Raw genomic sequence first — 22,483 nt, forward strand, 5'->3', positions numbered from 1 at the left:
CACACACACGCACACACGACACACACACGATACACACACGACACACACACACACGACGTACACACACACGACACACACACACGACACGACACACACACACGACACACACACACGACACACACGACACACACACACGACACACACACGTTGACACACGCCCCAAACGGAAACGCCGCGCCCGGTCGGCCCCCATCGACTACCCCCCCCCCCCATGACCGACCCCTCCTCACCGCCGCGACCTCAGAGCGGCTCGTGAAGGCTGCGAGCGAAGTCGGTGGGAGAGGATTTCGCCCATGATGGGAGTGCGTAGAGGAGGTGGACGGGGAGGAGAGGCAATGGGGGGGGGGGGGGAGAGGGATTGAGATGGAGCGTGAGGAGGAGACGTCGAGGATGAGAAAGGCGGAGGGGTAGGAGAAGGATGATACGAAGAGGTGCGGCAAGAGGAGTGGAGCGAGGAGAAGAATGAGAGTGGAGACGGAGAGATAGGAGGAGGAGGAGGAGATGGACGTGGAGGGGAGTGAGCAGCAGGAGAGGGGAGCAGGTGGAGGATTATAAAGAGGAGAGGTTGAGGTAGTCGGAGGAAGAGGAGGAGGAGACTGAGGAAGCAGGGAGGGTGAGAGGGAGGAGGGAAGGAAGAGGACAAAGGAAAGGAGGAGAGGGATGAGGAGGAGGGGGGGGGATGGGGAGAGGGTGGAGGAGGGGGAGGAGGAGAGGGTGGTAGGCGGAGGAGAGGGAGGAAGAGTAGCGGGGGGAAGAGGGGGGAGGAGAGGGCACCTCGGTATAAATGTACCGGGGCGCGCAAATTGTTTCGCAAAAAACTTGAGGCGGGCCCACAGGTGGAACCGCGCGCGTCACCGTACACAGCCCCGGCACGTGAACGTCGACAGCTGTGCAGGGGAGCGCCGCTCAGCCACGGGCCCTGCCAGACCGACACGTGGACAGACAAGGACGCACACACACGCGCGCACACACACAACGCATGCGGAGAGGTACACTTGTTTAACACCGCTCCGAAAACTTGGCGACGCTGTGGACCGAGACTTGACCGTGGAAAGAAAAACAAAGACGCGAGGATGCTTCGAGGTTAGTGTTATGTCGGCCACGCGGTCACCACCACTAACATCACCGCTTTCATCATCATCATCATCTCTAGCAGCTATGCTATCAGCAGCAGTAGCAGCAGCACCGGTAGCATCAGCGCCACCACCACATTCATCATCATCTCTAGCAGCAGCACCAATAACAGCAGCGCAACGACCATCATCAGCAGAAGCTTTCATCGGTAACAGCAGCATAGGTGACATCATTGATATCGACATCATCATCGCGAGCAGCAGTATAAACTATAAACAGCAGTTTAACACCATTCTGGCGAATTGCCCGATGATGCTGGATGCAATTACCAGCAAAACGTCGTACTCAAAAAATGAAAATGTTGTGGTTTCACGCTTCAACACACCGGTGGGCTAAAGTAGTGAACTATTTGTCTTTTGTCAACGTGACACTTTTTTGCTGATTGGCCGTGTCGGGTGGTGGAGGGTTACGACACATTTATAAATAACGCGATCTAAACCCAAAAACGTTGATTATAAACAGCAGCGTCATCACCAACAACGTCATCAGCGGGAGCGTCATCATCATGAAGACCCCCCCTCCGTATAAACGTTAGCAGGCTGTTGGGGAAAGTGCTGCTAGCGAGCACCTATGAAGAGGATGGTGGCTAGCACCACGCTCGGCCGCCTTCATCTCTCCAGTGCTGATATGTACACACCGCAACGGGTATCCATTGAAGGCCGAGTCGCCCTAGGAGAGACCCAGAAGCGGTTCGAACATTCGCCACGGGTCGTGAAATAGGAATCGAACTCGGGTCGCCGGGTTCGTAGCGCGCAGTGCGCTCACCACTACACAACGGCGAAGCATTATCGCGCTCATAGTCATCACCATCCACCCACCATCATCATCATCATCCTGTACAGCAATAGCAGAAACACAACATCCATCATCGTGATTTTGCACAACGCACTCTTGTCTCGCTGGAGCGATGTGAACATGATCGCATCACCCCTCACGGTCACGGTCATCGCCTGGACTGCAGCTGGTCAACGCCTAAGATTCGGGAGCGGCATTACGGCTCAGAACTGCGCGCGGGACGTTATTCGCATCCATTGCGGTTCTTGAAATATCGAGGGCTTTTTGTTGTTGTTGTTTTTGTTGTTTTTGTTGTTGTTGTTGGTGGTGGTGTAACAAATTCGAAACCGAAAAAAATAATTTTTGGTTACCGACCTCTGTCTCGAATGCGACCTGCGTCGCTGGCAAACGAATTCATCCCCAATGGGCCCCCTACGATGCCCCTCTTTGATTTTGGGAAGCTCAGCAGGTGCGGGGGGTTTCTTTGGGGGGGGGGGGGGTGGGTGTGGGTGGGGGACGGGCGGCCTGGTTGCTAATTTGTCGTGGCGTTTGGGCAAGGGGCCCGCGAGCTGCCCACGAGGTGGAAAATCGCCGCAAGACGGAATTGTGAATCCATCCGTGCGCAGCGCCGAGTGCCACTCCTCCACGCTCGAGCGTCGTGTCCTCGACTGCTCGGTCGTGGGCCGAGCATCACGATGGCGTCGCAGGAGCCTTGCGAGTGATTTAGTCTTGAGACGCGAGTGGAGGCTTTCTTGGCGAGATAACAGAACGCGTTGATTGGCGTGAGCACGACGCGTATTTGTGCGGCGTTGCAGGGGAGGGTGGAAGCGGTGGCGCAGTGGAAAGCGCCACGCGCAGTGAACCTGTTGACTTGAGGTGCGATTCCCGGCCACGACAATCATCAGTGTCGAGCGGTGTCTAAACCGCCTGAACTGGTTATCTTGCCCCCCCCCCGTCTCCCCACAAAAGCAGCAGCAGCAGCATCAACATTGTGATGAACAGATGATGATGATGATAATTTTATCTGAGTCCGGATTCGATGCATTCGACTGAGATAGTTCAATGATTCTTTCTGGCGTATTTCTTGCGACACTCACACACGCCAAACACTCACATACAAGACACTCACACATGCAACACGCACATATACGATCTCACACACGCGACACACACGCAAGACGTTCACACACGCAACACTCCCACACGAGATGTTACCTGAGTTAAATGCGTGTCGTAAACCCACCTCCACCCGAAGCAACCGATCAATAAAGTCGCCAGGTAAACGCACGTGCGAATGTAGGACTGCTTCAGCAGCACCGCACCGGTGGCGTCGTCGTTGTTGTTGTTCCTGTTGTTGTTGTTGTTGTTGCTGTTGTTGCTGTTGTTGTTGTTGCTGTTGCTACTGTTCTTGTTGTTGTTCAAGGATCCACAACACACACACACATTTAACACATGGGCAGAACGACGTTCACGCTGCTAAATGCAAACCGGCATCATCCGGCAGTCGCCAGGAAGTTGTCAGTAAGGATACACGAAAGAGGAGGAGGAAGAGCAAATGCGTTTGAGATGTCGTGCTGGAAGAAGACGTTGAGATTAGCGCGGACGGCCACGGGAACGGATGAGCTCAATCACGGGACCTCACGGCAAGGGGCGACTTTCCCACTCACAGCCTCTTAGTAGGAGCGACTGCCCCACTCACAACCTCTTAGTAGGAGCGACTTTCCCACTCACATCCTCTTAGTAGGAGCGACTGCCCCACTCACAACCTCTTAGTAGGGGCGACTGCCCCACTCACAACCTCTTAGTAGGAGCGACTGCCCCACTCACAGCCTCTTAGTAGTATGGGCGGACTGCACGTGATCTTCTTCTTCCTGTCGTACGGCTGCTGGCGTAGACGCAGAGCAACGGCTCCAGTTTCACGTTCAGGTGGTCAGGCCCGGATTAACGGCGTCAGGAGATATGCGCTGTGATGTCTCCTTCTACTGCGTATTTGTTCATGGGGCGTTCCTTGCCGAGGTGAAGGGGAGCGCACGAGGTGAAGGGGAGCGCACGAGGGGTTGACTCTCTTTTTAACTCAGAGCGGCAGTGATGGACAGCGGCAGGAGATGGAGGAGGTGGAATGCACTGGGGTCATGGATTAGTCTCCAGAGGTGCTCACACAAGGTAGTGAACCCGATAAACAATCGCGAGTTCTACGCGCGTTGCTTTGATTAAGCAAGTCTTCGTAGTCCATCGGATTCCTCCAGTCGAAATAAAGATGCTTATGAATGTAGATCCGCGGGAGGGAAGAATCAGGGAGAGGGGCGAGTGGGGGGTGATGGGTCGCGTTGTTGCCTCGTCGCAGTGTGGATGAGACCGGGCGATTTGTTTATCTGTCCAAATTATCCGTAACTCGATCTCCGATAGAGAAGTTGGGCACGGGATGATGTTTGCTTAACCGTTCGAGGCTGTGCGATGTTATGCCACGGTGGCTAGGAGATGTTAACTACCTCGCCTGGTATGCAGGAGGTCGTGGGTTCGATCCCGACCCTGACACCAGCTGTATATTTGGAGTTTGCGTGTCTCTTTCTCCCCGTGGTCGCGTGGATTTTTCTCCGGATCCTCCGGGTTTCCCCCTCCACATTTAGAATCAATATCACGCGTTTAGAGTATTTGGCTGCTATGCATTTCCAGGTGATGAGCTACTTCGTTGAGTTATCATTTATGGGCAGGTCGCTTCTGGAAAAGAGCCGTATTGCTCAGTGGACCTTACCTGGTAAAATGACAATAGTTTGGTTTCAACTAAAATAGTGTAATAAACGAAAACGGTCGAATATATTGAACAGTTATCCACATTCAGTCCATTGGCAGGTCGCGTGCGGTGCGGTTAAGTGTTAACTTACTGGCCAACGTGGAAGAGTAGGCATAAAGCAGCCTCTCTAGAGCTCTCCTCTAGCGGAGTTCCTTCTTCCAGCAGTGGCGTGAGTGGGGCATTTCAGCGCTGCTCCTTTACCCATTGCGAGTAGGTCTCTGGGTATGTCGATGGGTCTCTATGTCCGGCTATGCGCCTCTATGTGAGTCTATGGGTTTCTAGGTGAGTCTATGGGTCTCTAAGTCTATGGGCCACTATGTAATCTATGGGTCTCTGTATGAGGCTATGGGTCTCGAGGTGAGTAGTCTTTGGATATCTAAGTCTATGGACCACTATGTAAGACTATGGGTCTCTATGTGAGTCTATGATATGAGTATTTTTGTAAGGCAATGTGCTGCTATATGAGTCTATGGGTATATCATTATATGGGCCTCTATGTAAGAGTATGGACCTCTTTGTGAGTCTATGCGTCTACTAATAGGGTTTTTCCCCTTTTTTCTGGCAACAAAACTGAAACCTTTTGCAAGGAATCATGCTTACATTAACCACAATACCTGCAGTCAAATGCAAACAAAAAACAATACTCTGATAATTTATACATTGTCTTTGAAACGGATTGGTCCACACCAGAGACAGCTTTCTTTGAAAGAAAGCTGTCTCTGGTGTGGACCAATCTTCTATCAAAGAAAGCTGTCTCTGGTGTGGACCAATCAGTTTCAAAGACAATGCATAAATTATCAGAGTATTGTTTTTTTTTGTTTGCATTTGACTGCAAGTATTGTGGTTAATGTAAGCATGATTCCTTGCAAAAGGTTTCAGTTTTGTTGTCAGAAAAAAGGGGAAAAACCCTATTAGTATATTTTGGTACTGGCAAAGGAGGTCCCATGATGTAAGTCTATGGGTGTCTTTGTGAGTCTATGGGTCTCTATGTGTTGTGTCTGACCATGCATGCACATGTTGGTTCAGTGTGCGTTGGTGGTGGAGGAGGGGAGCACAGACGCTGGGTGACAGTGGATGTTGCTGTGCTGCCAACTCGTGCCCACATCGTAGCTCTGCAACAACATTCGTTAAAAAGCCCCTTGGAAGACGAACGCGTTGAGAGAGAGAGAGTTGGTGTCGTTCTTATTGTCGGCTCGAATTGTGCAACCCTGCCAACGCAGCAGCAACCACGGTGGCTAGGAGATGTTAACTACCTCGCCTGGTATGGAGGTGGTGGTGGGTAAGATCCCGACCCTGACGCCTGCTGCTGTATATTTGGAGTTTGCGTCTCTCTCATCATCATCACTGTGGCTAGGAGATGTTAACTACCTCGCCTGGTATGCAGGTGGTCGTGGGTAAGATCCCGACCCTGACGCCTGCTGCTGTATATTTGGAGTTTGCGTCTCTCTCATCATCATCACTGTGGCTAGGAGATGTTAACTACCTCGCCTGGTATGCAGGTGGTCGTGGGTAAGATCCCGACCCTGACGCCTGCTGCTGTATATTTGGAGTTTGCGTCTCTCTCATCATCATCACTGTGGCTAGGATATGTTAACTACCTCGCCTGGTATGCAGGTGGTCGTGGGTAAGATCCCGACCCTGACGCCTGCTGCTGTATATTTGGAGTTTGCGTGTCTCTCTTTCTCACCGTGGTCGCGTGGATTTTTCTCCGGGTCCTCCGGTTTTTCCTTCCACATTTAGAATCAACATCGCGAATTTAGAGTATTTCGCTGCCGTTAATTTCCACGTGAATAGCCACTTCGTTGCGCTATCATTTGTGGCCAGGTTGCCTATGAAACATAACTATATTTATACGGTTGACTACGTAGGGTGCGAAAGAAGTTCAACATACATACGTAGCAAGATCCTCCTGTGTGTGCATTTGAAATGTGAATATAATGCCAAGTAGATGGTGTTAACCAGACGAGCAAATCCTATTTTATTTGACAGTTGAAGCAAATCAATGGCTATAATGATGATGATGATGATTTAGTTATGAAAATAAAGTATGTATGTTGAATTTTTTTCGCACCGGAAAGCGCTCGATGCAGCGACTGTTTTTGTTCAATAGTTCAATGATAATTAACTACCCCATTACAGACCGGTACTGTGTTCATTTTGTGCCACACATGGACAGCTGCCACTGCCCCCCCCCCCTCTTGGTTCGATTGCAGCAGAGAATTTGAATGCTTGAGATGAGATTGTGATGTAAGGAGCTTTGATTTTTTTGAGGCTATTAAATAAGTAAGTGTCACTATAAGCGTAGATCCTTGTCATTATAACCGTGTGACCTTGCGTCTGTTCTATTTGCTGCTTAAACTAATCTGATGATGATGACGATGTGACAAGGATGAACGATAATCATATGCACGACTGTCCGACTGTCCACATCCCACTAATCTGTACATCACGTGGTGTTGCTGTCTGTGTGTTTGTTGAATCTGCACAGGAGGGATTTGCGTTATTCTCTCCATGCTGCTGTTGGGCGCCTGGGCAGGGGAGTCGAACCCAGGTACAATAGTCCAGGCTCTCCTTGTGCCTGCTCCCTCGTATCATCGCTCTCAACGTCACATCCATCGGTCGACATCTGTCAATGTCGTCACCATCATCGTCGTCATCATCATCGTCGTCACCATCATCGTCGTCATCATCAACGTCGTCACCAGCATCGTCGTCACCATCATCGTCGTCATCATCAACGTCGTCACCATCATCGTCGTCATCATCATCGTCGTCACCATCATCGTCGTCACCATCATCGTCGTCATCATCATCGTCGTCATCATCATCGTCGTCATCATCATCGTCGTCATCATCAACGTCGTCACCATCATCGTCGTCATCATCATCGTCATCATCATCATCATCGTCGTCATCATCATCGTCGTCACCATCATCGTCGTCATCATCATCGTCACCATCATCGTCGTCACCATCATCGTCGTCACCATCATCGTCGTCACCATCAACGTCGTCACCATCATCGTCGTCACCATCATCGTCGTCACCATCATCGTCGTCACCATCATCGTCGTCACCATCAACGTCGTCACCAGCATCGTCGTCACCATCATCGTCGTCACCATCGTCTTCAGTAATGATGAATCCACTGCTGCATGGAGGCCTCCCCAAGGTCGCCGTCATTCTCATCTTCCGTCTCTCTCCTCATCCTCACCCCTTATCTCTATCGCCCCACATCTTTCATCATCATCATGACTATAGTATAACGATGCTGCTGATGGTGATGATGATGATGACTCTTTACAATAACGATGCTGCTGCTGATGATGCATATATTACAATGATGATGCTGTTGCTGCTACTGCCGACGATGATGAGAATTATGATGCTGTTGCTGCTGCTGCAGCTGATGATGATGATGATGCTGTTGCTGCTGCTGCAGCTGATGATGACGAACTCCTCTTCGTCTCCACAGTGGAGGTGGAGCACCCCCGCATCTCCGCGCTCCACGCACAGCCGTGCCCCGCACACTACCGCGACTACTGCCTCAACGGGGGATCCTGCCACTACCTCCACCAGACAGATAAACCACACTGCAGGTGATGACCGCACCACGCAGCCTCCAACCCTAACCCTGACATCATCCGCACAACCCTGGCCCTTACCCGGACTCCAACCCTAACACTGACATCATCCGCACAACCCTGATCCTTACCCGGGGACTCTAACGCCGATCCTATTTCATTGACTCCAACCTTAATCGTGACTCTCACCCCAACACTGGCATCATGCTCACGCTGTCCATGCCTCTTGCTTTAACTATACCGCTAGCCAACCCCTAGCCCTAACCCCTAACCATCGGGCTAACCCCTAGCCCTAACCCCTAACCCTAGCGCCTCCACTAATTCTAAGCTGACCCATGACCTATGTCTCGAACCATACCCGTACCACTCACTATCGCTAGTCCGCAGCTCTATCGCCTAGCCTTCATCATGTCCCCTAAGGACGAACTGCGACCGCTGGCTCCTCGCCTGTAGCCCAGGAGTCGGTAACAAAAGGAGCAAGAAGCGGCATTGTTTTGATTAATTCGGTAAAAAATTTTTATAACTCTTTCAAGAGCTGCAATGCACTTTGTGAATATGCGACGGCGGACCTTGATGCATAACGCCACGAAGCAGTCCTTGAAGAGCCGCAGGTTGACAACGCCTGGACTGGCCCCTAATCTATAGCCCCTAGCCACTAACCTGTAGCCCCTAGCCACTGACCTGTAGCCCCTAGCCTCTAGCTACTAGCCACTAACCTGTAGCCACTAGCCACTAACCTGTAGCCACTAACCTGTAGCCCCTAGCCTCTAGCCCCTAGCCACTAACCTATAGCCACTAACCTGTAGCCACTAGCCACTAATCTGTAGCCCCTAGCCACTAACCTGTAGCCCCTAGCTACTAGCCACTAACCTGTAGCCTCTAGCTACTAGCCACTAACCTGTAGCCCCTAGCCGCTAACCTGTAGCCACTAACCTGTAGCCCCTAGTCTCTAGCCCCTAGCCACTAACCTCTAGCCACTAACCTGTAGCCCCTAGCCTCTAGCCCCTAGCCACTAACCTATAGCCACTAACCTGTAGCCACTAGCCACTAATCTGTAGCCCCTAGCCACTAACCTGTAGCCCCTAGCTACTAGCCACTAACCTGTAGCCTCTAGCTACTAGCCACTAACCTGTAGCCCCTAGCCGCTAACCTGTAGCCACTAACCTGTAGCCCCTAGTCTCTAGCCCCTAGCCACTAACCTCTAGCCACTAACCTGTAGCCCCTAGCCTCTAACCTGTAGCCACTAACCTCTAGGTACTAGCCACTAACCTGTAGCCACTAATCTCTAGCCCCTAGCCTCTAACCTGTAACCACTAGTCTCTAGCGCCTAGCCACTAATCTGTACCCACTAGCCCCTAGTTCCTAGCTACTAAACTGTAGCCCCTAGTCTCTAGCTTCTAGCTACTCGCCACTAGCCACTAACCTGTAGCCACCAGCCCCTAGCCTCTAGCCCTTAGCCACTAACATGTGACCACTAGCCCCTAGCGACTAACCTGTAACCACTAGCCCCTAGTCTCTAGCGCCTAGCCGCTAATCTGTAGCCACTAGCCATTAGCCACTAGCCACTAACCTGTACCCACTAGCCCCTAGTCTCTAGCCCCTAGCCACTAACCTGTACCTACTAACCACTAGTCTCTAGCCCCTAGCCACTAACCTGTAGCCACTAACCTGTAGCCACTAGCCATTAGCTACTAGCCACTAACCTGTACCCACTAACCTCTAGCCACTAGTCTCTAGCCCCTAGCCACTAACCTGTAGCCACTAACCCCTAGTCTCTAGCCCCTAGCCACTAACCTGTAGCCACTAGCCCCTAGTCTCCAGCCCCTAGCCACTAACCTGTACCCCGTAACCTGTAGCCACTAGTTTCTAGCCCCTAGCCACTAACCTGTACCCACTAGCCCCTAGTCTCTAGCCCCTAGCCACTAACCTGTGACCACTAGCCCCTAGCCTCTAACTTCTAGCCCCTAGCCTCTAGTTACTAGCCACTAACATGTAGCCACTAGCTGCTAGCCACTAACCTGTACCCACTAACCCCTGGCCTCTTGCCACTAAGCTCCTAACCCTGACCTTTCTCTAATTTGAGGACCTCAAAGGACGGGGGTGGGGGGTGAAGTGGGGGGTGAAGTGGGAAGGTGGTGAAGTGGAGGGGGGGGGTTGCCAATATCGCGTTTGAGTGCGAGCACGCATTGTGCGGCAGCACAATGCGTTCGCGTCGCCGCAATTAGAGCGATGAGTGAATAGGCGTTGCGTAATGGAGAATCGAGGGCAGGGACAATTTAAGTGTCACGAGCAAAACAGGTGTGGGATTCCTTCCCCGCATGACACACACACACACACACAGGTGTAACACAGGTGTAACACAGGTGTGCGTGATACGCATTCCGAGTGACTGACAGAGGGACCATGCCCACCTTAATCTGGTCTGGCTTTACCGGCGCACCGTTTGCAACAAAAAAAAAAATCGATTCTATATTTTATTTCTAAGCTCGTTTACACAGGAGAGCCTCGCCGAGTCTCGGCACTCGTTCGCAGGAGGGTCCTGCCACGTTTGCGCAGGAAGAGGAGGAGGAGGAGGGGGAGAGAGGTCGATGTTGCTGATGCATCTGCTACTGTGCAACCCAGAAGCCGAATATGTTGCGGGGACATTTTTGTAGCGTTGAGTCCGTGAGCCCAGCCTGCGCCACCTTAGATGGCATCGATTCAGTTGTTCCAATTTCGTAATAACAGTGAATTAAACACGAACTACTTGGTTAATGTTTAACACGTAAGGAGGCTTTCGCGATCAATATCATCCATGACACAGGTTGTTGTTTTTTTTTACGTTAGATCGCGTAAATATATAAATGTGTCGTTAAACCCGCCACCACCCGACACAGCCAATTAGTAAGGTTTGCCACGTAAACAGAACGTGCCAATTCTTTACTAGTAACATCACGTTCTGTTTACGTGACAAACCTTACTAATTGGCTGCGTCGGGTGGTGGCGAGTTCAACGACACATTTATTTATTCACGCGACCTAACCACCAAACAAACCCCCCTCTATTATGGATACTTGGTGAATGATAATAATAATAAATACGTAATAATGTTGCCAATTCCTATAAGCGCCGTTGCATGGCAAAGCCCCATTGCATGGTGCACTGGGTTATCAAGTAATTCCCTCTCATCAGCGGCGTAAATTAATGTAGAGGACTGTTGCTTTGCCACCTCAAGGTGGGCGCCTATTCCTGCTCTGACACTTGGGCTATGTGTGGGATGGTTGGCCGATACTGGGGTAACGGGTAAGGGGTGAATCAAAAAAACGCAACGACACGAACTCAAACGCAGATGTCCGGCGGCGAACGAGGCTTGGGAATTGACCTTTAAAAAAAAACTAATTGTTGGTTTATTCATTTATTAAAAACTTTAACGGCACAGATGTTGGGTTCGGCTGGGGGTCTACCCGAAGCCCAACGTCGTTTTAGTGTGCAGGCCACGACCCTCAACCGGAGCGGAGGACGTTGACTGCGACACCACGGGCTCGCTCACTCACGACCGTGCCAGTGACCCTTACGGCAGTGACCCTAGCAGACAGCCGGGCCGGCTCGACCGTTGCAGGACACGGACCTCGAGCAGCCGTGGAAAAACCCGGGACCCGTGCCCTCTTGGCCCGGGTTGCGAGCCCCAGGCGTACGGCACTTTCCCCGAAACGAATCCAATCACCGATAATTTAATTCAGGCGATTGGATTTATGGAGCAGTAAAAACACTGAACCCCAATGTTAGGATTGGGGTGCAGTGCCACGGTGGCTAGGAGATGTTAACTACCTCGCCTGGTGTACAGGAAGTCGTGGGTTCGATCCCGACCCTGACGCCTGCTGCTGTATATTTGGAGTTTGCGTGTCTCCCTCTCTCTCACTGTCATCACAGTGGCTCGGAGATGTCAACTATCTCGCCTGGTGTACAGGAAAGCGTGTGTTCGATCCCGACCCTGACGCCTGCTATATATTTGGGGTTGATCGGTGTCTCTCTCTCGTGGTAGTCGCGTGGATTTGTCTCCGTGTCCTGCGGTTGTTCCCTCCACATTCAGAATCGACGCGCGTTCAGAGCATTTGGCCTACTGCTGTAAATTTCCACGCGATAAGCCACTTCATCGGGCTGTCATCTGTGGCCAGGTCGCTTCTGAAAATGAGCTGTGCATCTCAGTCGGTCTTACCTGGTAGAATAAAAAACAGCAGTTTAGTGTTTTTAGTTTGGTTTAGTTTCAGTGGTGGTGGCGGCAACGCGGCCCGCGTTCAACGCATGCTCCTCGTTGTTTCCCTCCATCCACCCCCTCCCCCCACCACCCCCACCACCCGCTCCCCCGGGTAGGTGCTCAGCTGAGTTTGCGGGTCACCGCTGCGAGCTGTTCGCCCTGGAGAGGAGGAAGAGGTCGAGCTCAGAGGGGGCAGCGGCGGCAGCGGCCGCATCGCTCTTCCTGGGCGGCATCGCGTTAGTCGTCCTCTTCGTGGCCTACCACTGGTGAGTCCACCAACTCGCTCCGCCGGTCTCCCTCCCTCTCTGCCAAAGCCACGCCGTCACAAACTCGTCCACCCCAGACTTGTCCACCCCAGAATCGTCCACCCCAAACTCGTCCACCCCAGATTCGTCCACCCCAGATTCGTCCATTCGCTTGCGAATTCAGCAGCTCCCCTTGTACGGCTGGGCCGGGTATGAATTTCCACGCCGCGGTCGAAATCTGTGGTCAACTTCTTCAGTTGGCAGGGGCAGTTCACGTGTCCATCTCTAACGTAACCCATCACGCGTCAAACGCGGTTGCTGGTGGATGGTGAAGGTGGTGAGGAGTGGTGGGTTGCCCGCTGGTGGTGGCTGCCCATGAAATGGTATTTGTCATCGCCGTAGGTGGTGAGCGGTGATGCTTAGTGAGCGGTGAGTCGTGCTGGCGCTGAATGGTGAGTGGGAGCGCTGTGGGGGGGGGGGGGGTATCCCGCCACCCCCACCCACCCACAGCCCACTCACGACTAGAGAATGAGACATTGATTCCACGCAACAATGGAGCCGTCGCGGTGACCCCGAAAGCGGAGAGGATCAGAGAGGCCGCTCGCTTCGCCTCTCGCGTGCCCATTGTGCGTGTACGCTGGGTGGAGCGGTGGCGCAGCGGTGAGCGCAACTGCATTACGAACCTGGCCAGCCCCCGAGTTCCATTCCCGCTCATGACCGCCCAGTAACAGTGGCGAATATTTGAATCAGTCCTGGGCCCTGCTACCCCCCCCCTCCACCAACCCCCTAGGTTGACTCAGCGTTTAAATGAGCACCTGTTGCGGTATGCGTAAAGACGTCAGCATTGGGTAGGAGACAAAGGCGGTCGGGCGGGTGTGGTGTGGGCCACAGCAGCCCTCTCCCTCATAGGTGGCACGCCGATACAGCATTCATAGGTGTCTCGCGCTAGCAGCACTTGCCCCAACAGTCTTAAAGAGGCTATACGGGGGATATTTGTCTTTGGAGTGGCGGCGCTGTGCGTGAGACGAGGAGTTTCGTGCTCGCGTGCCGGGCGCGTGAGCGATTGTTGTGGTGCACGCGCACACAAAACAAAGACAAAGATCCGCCCCCACCCCGATAGCCTTAACACACTGATGGGGCAAGTGCCAGAGCGAGCACCTATGAAGGCCGGCACGGCAGACGAGGGGGTGGGTGTCCAGCACCTCACCCAGCCGCCTTTGTCTCCCCAGTGGCGGTGTTTACGCACGGCACTAGGCAAGAGGAGCGAGAATCAAACTTGGGTCGCCGGGTTCGCAGCGCAGCGCGCTAACCGCTACGCCACACGCGCACACACACAGACATACACCTACATACACACACACAGACACACACCTACATACACACACACAGACATACACCTACATACACACACACAGACACACACCTACATACACACACATAGACCACACACGCACGCACATACACACACACAGACATACACCTACATACACACACACAGACACACACCTACATACACACACATAGACCACACACGCACGCACATACACACACACAGACACGCACACACATACACACACACAGACACACACCTACATACACACACATAGACCACACACGCACGCACATACACACACACAGACATACACCTACATACACACACACAGACACACACCTACATACACACACATAGACCACACACGCACGCACATACACACACACAGACATACACCTACATACACACACACAGACACACACCTACATACACACACATAGACCACACACGCACGCACATACACACACACAGACATACACCTACATACACACACACAGACACACACCTACATACACACACATAGACCACACACGCACGCACATACACACACACAGACATACACCTACATACACACACACAGACACACACCTACATACACACACATAGACCACACACGCACGCACATACACACACACAGACACGCACACACATACACACACACGCAGACACACACCTACATACATACACATAAACACACACGCACATACACACACACAAACACGCACACACATACACACGCAGACACACACCTACATACACACACATACAGACAAAGACACGCACACACACACTTACACACACGCAGATACACACACCTACATACATACACACATAAACATACACGCACGTACCCACACACAGACACGCACACACATACACACGCAGACACACACCTACATACACACACATACAGACAAAGACACACACATACACACAATTTACACATACACACACCTTCACATACACACACAGACACGCACACACACACACCTATATACAAACACACACACACACATACACACAGACACGCACACACGTACGTACGCGCGCACGCGACATCCCCACACAATTGCCATCGGCTCCGGGCACGCAGATGCAGCGGAGCGAGCGAGCAGCCTAAAGCCACGGCAGGCGGCTTAAGGGATTCCACCTGGGGTAGTTTTTGTTTACTTTGTTTGTTAGAACGGAGAAAGGGAGGGACATGTGGGTGGAGAAATTGGGGGGGGGGGGGGGGTTGGTTTACGGATGAAACCGCACTCGTGAACATCGTGGGAGTTGGTGACGGGCACGTTGCGAAAGTCTCTTTCCATCCAGCAGTGGATCGACCACGGCTAACTCGTGCTGGCGACAACGACGACGATGTAAGCGCGCAGATGCGCTTGCTCATTCGGCGGCGCGTGCGATAAACTCAAGTTCATTATTGATTTAAAGTACATTTATTAGGTATAGCCCAGTGAGCCATTCGGCTCTTGAATCGGGTGCAACCACAACAAACAAAAAACAAAAAACACGAACAAAAAATATCTTAAAGTGACTATGTGACTGAGTACAAACAGAAAATCCAAGAAAAGACAGCAAAATATTGCAGAAAAAGCACCGTACACCAACGCTGTGTGCAAAAATGCCAGTGGGATGCAAGTCAAACAACAACAACAACAACCACAACACAACTTAGATTAAGGCCATCAGCCTAACTCTGTACTACAACAAACAAACATGGCCAAACCAAAAAAAACTGTGACGGCGAAGGGTGTCGAGGCTTTCGCCAAGGACAGAAGTCTGCGGCACGAACCCAGCTCGCCGAGACTCACACCCCGCAGTGTACGCAGGCCAGGGCACGAGTTGCCAGTGAGCTGCCCCCGTGTGTCGCGTAGCGATTGGGGCACAGGTGTTTTTGTTTCTCGTGATTTTCGTGATTTTGTCGACGGCATGCAAATCAAAACGATTTGTTGCGTGTTTTTTTTTTTTAAACATATCTTACCCGCACTGACCGGCGTGGTGAAGTATGGTCCTCCATGAGACGGCTGACAAGTAGATGCGCCTTCTTATCATCATCATCATCACTCTTTACCACGCACGGCTCATCCGATAACTCAGAGAGAAAACCAAAACACCCTTCTTGAGTGTCTCTCGAGTCTCGTTTTTTGTCGAGCCACGCGTCTCGCCCCCGGACGAGGTTTGAGGGTTCGGGTTGGCCTCCTGACCCCGGCCACCCTCCCCTCCACTTTGCAGACCCAACAAACAGAACTGACGCGAACTGGCTGCGCCGAGATTGAGCCGGATCGAGTGGCTGTGAGAGTCTAACCCGGGGCGAGTGGTGGTGGTGGGGGCGGGCGGTGAATTCCAACGTAGCGAGTTTTGCAAACGGCGAGACAAAAAAAGCAAATAAATAAACACTTTGAATTGGACAGCAAAAGGTAATCCTCATCATCATCGCCATCGTCATCACCAGCATCAGCAGCAGCGATCAAACAATCCACTGCTGGCTCAATCCCTCCCTCCCTCCTTTGAAAATCCAAGATATCACACAGATCTCTCTCCCTCACCTCCCTCCCTCGTTCCTGCTGCCACTCCGCTATCATTCTTAACCATCACCCGTCATCATCATCGTCGTCGTCGTCATCATCACCCCTTGCAGCCGTAACGGCGTCCTGCCAAAGCCCCGCTTACTGTCCCCTGCAGAGTTTGAATGAAATCGTGAAGCTACGCGTGTCTCCCAAATACCACGCGTGTTCATCTCTCTCCCTCTCCGTCTCTCCCTCCGCTCAATGCGATTCAAAACGTGCAAACCCCATCCCTCTCCTGCACGCTTCTCAACCGAGTGCCACAGAGGAAACACCACGATGACATGAAATATAATTGACCGGCAAAACATTCAACAGCAGCAACAACATCAGCAATAATAAAAAAAAATTACGAAGCATGTAACCGGAAAGTCGTAAAAGTTAATTAGCGTGAGTCGGACGGAAACCTTTAATGATTCTAGGGCCCTAACTGCGCATTAAGTGTGGCAAGGGTGGCTGGCCTGAACTGGTGCTGCGTGGATATTGCCGCTAGCCACGTTACATCGACCAAATCGTTGGGCACTGCACTGATGAACCGGAACAACCCGAGTTCGATTCCTGACTACGGCTCACATCCCCTCCCGGTTTTCCCCATTCGCCGATCTGCATCGATCAACGGTGGTGAAGTATGGCCAATTAACCCCCCCCTACCTGCCCCCCCAAAAGGCCACCCAGCAGTGGATTGACATTTGAGCTGTCGTACACGCGCACATGTAAACAACTCACGAACGGGTCTGAGCCAGAATCAGAATGTGCATTCACACAGGAGGAGGAATCCGATGAGTTATGAAGCTCTTTTTTCACAGACGACCAGTCAGGGCACAGGGTCAGCACGCTACAACAACAACAAACAGTACAAAGCATAAGAAAGGCAAACAAACTCAACTACGTTTTTCTAAAAATCTAACCAGGTATCTCTCACTGGCTAACACAAATTGGGTGGCCAGCGCGCTTCGTGCCTCGCGATCGCATGTGCAGTTGAGTGGGTGGATCATAATTTCGATTTAAAGCTTTCGTGACTGCAGGGATTCATCTTCTTGGTTATTTCGGTAAAGTCACGTAGAAGGGAAACAATAAAATAATAAAAACCAAGAATAACTACATTTCGATTTAAAGCATTCGTGACTGCAGGGATTCATCTTCTTGGTTCTTTCGGTAAAGTCACGTAGAATGGAAATAATAAAATAATAAAAATAAAACATAATAAAATAATTCTATTATTTTATTATGTTTTATTTGTATTATTATTTTATAGTGTTTTATTTTTTATTATTTTATTATTTCCATTCTACGTGACTTTACCGAAAGAACCAAGAAGGTGGGTTGATCATCGCCACGCACATCAGTCTTGCGGACCTCAGGACGAAACGGAGCAAACGCCTCAAAACAGCTGATGGCAAATTCAAACAGAAGCCACGGACGATTGTGGATGCTGTGTGCAGTGCCCCCCACCACCCCCCCCCACACCACCGCTGACATAAACGTGCCACGTTTCACCGAGTCCGACGCGGGTTCGGTTTGTGCGGTTTCGCGTTGCGTGTGCGGCTTGACGTGACTCTACCACCAACACATTCGCTCTGCCGCGCGGGTTGTATTCACTTTACATGTGGGAGAGCATTGTGTGTACTGTGTGTGTACTGTGTGCGTACTGTGTGTGTGTACTGTGTGTGTACTGTGTGCGTACTGTGTGTGTGTACTGTGTGTATGTAGTGCGTACTGTGTGTGTGTACTGTGTGTATGTAGTGTGTACTGTGTGTATGCACTGTGTGTATGTAGTGTGTACTGTGTGTGTGTACTGTGTGTATGTAGTGTGTACTGTGTGTGTGTACTGTGTGTATGTAGTGTGTACTGTGTGTATGCACTGTGTGTACTGTGTGTATGCATTGTGTATGCACTGTGTGTACTGTGTATGTAGTGTGTCCTGTGTGTACTGTATGTATGCATTGTGTATGCACTGTGTGTACTGTGTATGTAGTGTGTACTGTGTGTATGTACTGTGTATACACTGTGTGTACTGTGTGTATGCTCTGTGTGTACTGTGTATGTAGTGTGTCCTGTGTGTACTGTGTGTATGCACTGTGTGTACTGTGTATGTAGTGTGTCCTGTGTGTACTGTGTGTATGCACTGTGTGTACTGTGTATGTAGTGTGTCCTGTGTGTACTGTGTGTATGCATTGTGTATGCACTGTGTGTACTGTGTGTATGCACTGTGTGTATGCACTGTGTGTACTGTGTATGTAGTGTGTACTGTGTGTACTGTGTAGTTAGTGTGTGTACTGTGTAGTTAATGTGTGTACTGTGTATGTAGTGTGTGCGCTACTCGGCAGGCAGCCGTCCCCTCGTGCGTTCTCGCTTTGCGCGCTCTCTTCCCTTTTGGAACGCATCCACCACGACCACCGCCACCACCACCACGACCACCACAACCACCGCTATCACCACCACCACCGCCACCACGACCACCGCCACCACCACGACCATCACCACCACCACCACCACCACGACCACTGCCACCACCACCACGACCACCACCGCCACCACCACGACCACTGCCACCACCACCACCACGACCACTGCCACCACCACCACGACCACCACGACCACCGCCACCACCACCACCACCACGACCACTGCCACCACGACCACCGCCACCACCACCACGACCACCACGGCATGGCGACTCGCGTTCGTGAAGCGTCTCGTGCGCTGCACGTGCCAAGCCAGACTGTCGTGATCGCAGCACCGTGACGATGGCGGTCGGGGGGGGGGTGGGTGTCGGGGGGAGGGGACGTTCATCCAGCAGTGGATTGACCAAGCACAACGACCGGCCGGGTCACCCTTCACTAACAAGGTCGCGTGTGGCGGGTGTCGTTGTCTCGTGCAGGTGCAAGAGGAAGAGGAGGATCGAGGCTGAGACGAGGGAAGTGTTCCTCTGAAGCGCCTGGCGAATACGAGGCGTCGTCGTCGTCGTCATCGTTGTCGTCATAGTCGTCGTCATCGTCGTCACAGTCGTCACCATCGTCGTCATAGCCGACGTCATCGCCGTCGTCATCGTCGTCACCATGGTCGTCATAGACGTGGTCGTCATCATCGTCGTCGTCATCGTCGTCGTCACCTTCTGAAGAACTCAACAAGGGTCGCGTCTCCATGCTGGCCACTAAGAGGGCCCCCACAGATGCTACTGGGGGGGGGGGGGGGGGTGGAGGTCACTAAATCGTGGCGGTCGTTGATTGCCACGTTAAAGATCAAGGCCATCTGAAAAGCGTTTGCGTTGCTGGTCCTTAGCACCAAAGACTAAAAGCTGTGGTCACGACTGTATTTATATGCTGTATATATTCTACACATGTATAAACGATTCACACAGACCCTTTGTCAATCCACTGCTGCATGAAGTCCACGTCGATCGTGGTATGGGAGTTGCCTGACCATACTTCACCACGCTGGTCCAGTGCGGCTTGGTGAAGGCAGTTGTGTGTGGGGGTGGGGTTCAGATATGATTTGCCACTGATGTTAACCGTGGCAGGGAATTGAACTCGGGTGTCCAGGTTCACCGCACTGTATTTATAACGTCCCGTTTAATTTATTTTGCCATTGTGTATCCCGTGTTGTTTTTGTGTTCTTGTAGATATGACCACGTAAGTGAAATCGCGTGTAAATACCGCGTCGGAGTGTATAAAGAAAAAAGTCGAAGTCTCTATCCGCTCATCTCCGTTGGTAGTGGACATTCCACGTTCCTATGGCAGTGCCAAGTTTGTGTGTTAATACCATATAATCATCGTCATGAATCATGGGTGTAACGATTCAATCGGCTAACTCGCTATTCAATGCACGTTGCCTCTTGTGAGTCGTGGGGAGGTCACGTGAACGCGATACCAATTACGAATCAAAAATAATTATCGGTTCTTACGCACACCAAACCCGTTGACAAGCCATATATCGTGAGTTAAAAATCGATACTTGATACATCGATGCATCGTTACACCCATAATAATCATCAATTAAGCTAACAGGAAATGACGCACGCGTGAGGCTCGTGTGTACAATTAAGTCTAGATTTCAAGCTTTCGTGACTGCAAGGATTCATATTCTTAGGTTTTTCGGTAAAGTCTCGTAGGTAAAAATAAAATAAAATTAATAAAAGTAAAATAAAAAAATGTAAATAAAATAAAAATCACGACGTTTCGGAGGCAACACAAGCTTCCGTCTTCAGGTGGAACCGTCGGTTGTGTTGCCTCCGAAACGTCGTGATTTTTATTTTATTTTTATTTTACTTTTATTATTATTTTTTACCTACGTGACTTTTACCGAAAAAAACCTAAGAATATGTACAATTAAGATTTGTTGCGCGTGACTGATCCCAGGTGACTTGAGGGATGTAACGATTAATCGATCAGTCGGATTGCAATCGATTCCTGTGCCCCACAATAACACGCTTTACGACTCGCGCCCGGGAATCGATTACGATACAATCGATTAAGAATAGGTTGTGAATAGATTGTGTGATTATGAATAGATTGTGTTTTATTTTTGCTCAGCTGCTACGGTCGATTCCACGAATATAATGAGTCGCGATTAATCAACTTGATGATTTTCAAAAATCTGTGTTTGGTCTCATTTTTAAACCACCCGGTTTGTATTATTTGGCCTCCTCCTCGCCCATATGATCCTGGCCATGGCCAGGAATCAAACAGGAGTCAATGTGTTTATAGCACAGTGCGCTAACCACTGCGCCACCGCTCCAAAATACATCGATTCCCCCATATAGCCTCAACAAACTGTAGGGGCAAGTGCTGTTAGCGAGCACCTATGAAGGCCGGCACGGCACACGAGGGGGTGGGTGGCCAGCACCACGCCCGGCCGCCTTTGTCTCCCTAGTGGCGATATTTACGCATCGCACCAGGTACTCATTTGACCGATTCAAATAATCATAATCACTACACTACCGCTCCCCACACACAGATATGCAACATTTATCGATAAGGAGCACCGTACAATATATCTTTGTACAGCTACACCGACCTCTCTACAACTCATCAGCCACACGGCCTTCTGGGGTTACGTCATCTCCAGAGCACCTTGGACCGGTTTCCACAGTCAAGGGTCTCATCGGCAGAATCAGGGCTTCGCTTGCATCAACGACGCTTGTGAACTGCCGGATGTAATAGTTCGACGCACAATCATAAAATACACGCATAACGCGAAATCATCGGTGTAGTTTGTCCTTTTCTAATTGGTATAAATTATTTGTAAAAAAAATATGAATAACAAAAGAGGCAAGCCGACAATGTCGAGATAACACAGCGTATCTGTCCAATTAAAAAAAAAAGTATTTGTTTTGACACATCCCATCGGCCCCACGGCCTTCTGCGGGTTGCATCATTCCATACTCTTAGGTTTTTTCGGCAAAGTCACGTAGGTAAAAATTAAAAAATAAAATAAAAATAATAGAAATGATAATATAAATAAAAATGATAAATCACGACGTTTCGGAGGCAACACAAGTCTCCGTCATCAGGTGGGACCGTCACAGCCAGATTTACTGTAACCACGATGTAACCATCATTCCAGCAGCGTCGATTCAGCGCAAGCAGCGCTCGGGGCCGCTTTCGCCACGCGGCGTCTCATCGGCACGAGGATCCCCATACAATGTGTCATAGTGAGAAGCTGGAAACACAATTATGAAACGTTTTACCGGTAGGAACCTTCTGGTTACACCAGCCCACAGGGGATTCTTGTGTCCGTCCGTCCGTCGTGCAGGGAGGGATGGGTGGGGAGGGAGGGGCTGGGTGGGGAGGGTGGGGAGGGGCTGGGTGGGGAGGGTGGGGCT

The 22,483-nt window shown here is 51.0% G+C and overlaps 1 protein-coding gene across 2 annotated transcripts; it reads left to right on the forward strand.

Moving 5' to 3' along the window:
* The first annotated feature begins 776 nt into the window (after positions 1–776).
* On the forward strand, positions 777–21,254 carry NRG4 (neuregulin 4). 2 transcript variants are annotated; one of them, XM_078613367.1, is made up of 5 exons: positions 777–1,083; positions 7,188–7,250; positions 8,142–8,298; positions 12,634–12,783; positions 19,541–21,254. In XM_078613367.1, the coding sequence occupies exons 1-5, from the start codon at positions 1,074–1,076 to the stop codon at positions 19,590–19,592; spliced, it is 432 nt and encodes a 143-aa protein (XP_078469493.1). In that variant the 5' UTR covers positions 777–1,073; the 3' UTR covers positions 19,593–21,254. The 2 variants fall into 2 exon arrangements, with proteins under 2 accessions (XP_078469493.1, XP_078469494.1); XM_078613368.1 differs by having other exon boundaries at positions 780–1,083; positions 8,175–8,298.
* Positions 21,255–22,483: the final 1,229 nt, after the last annotated feature.

Source organism: Lampetra planeri, chromosome 41 (genome assembly GCF_965212315.1).
Source record: "Lampetra planeri chromosome 41, kcLamPlan1.2.h2, whole genome shotgun sequence".
Classification (NCBI taxonomy): Eukaryota; Metazoa; Chordata; class Hyperoartia; order Petromyzontiformes; family Petromyzontidae; genus Lampetra; species Lampetra planeri.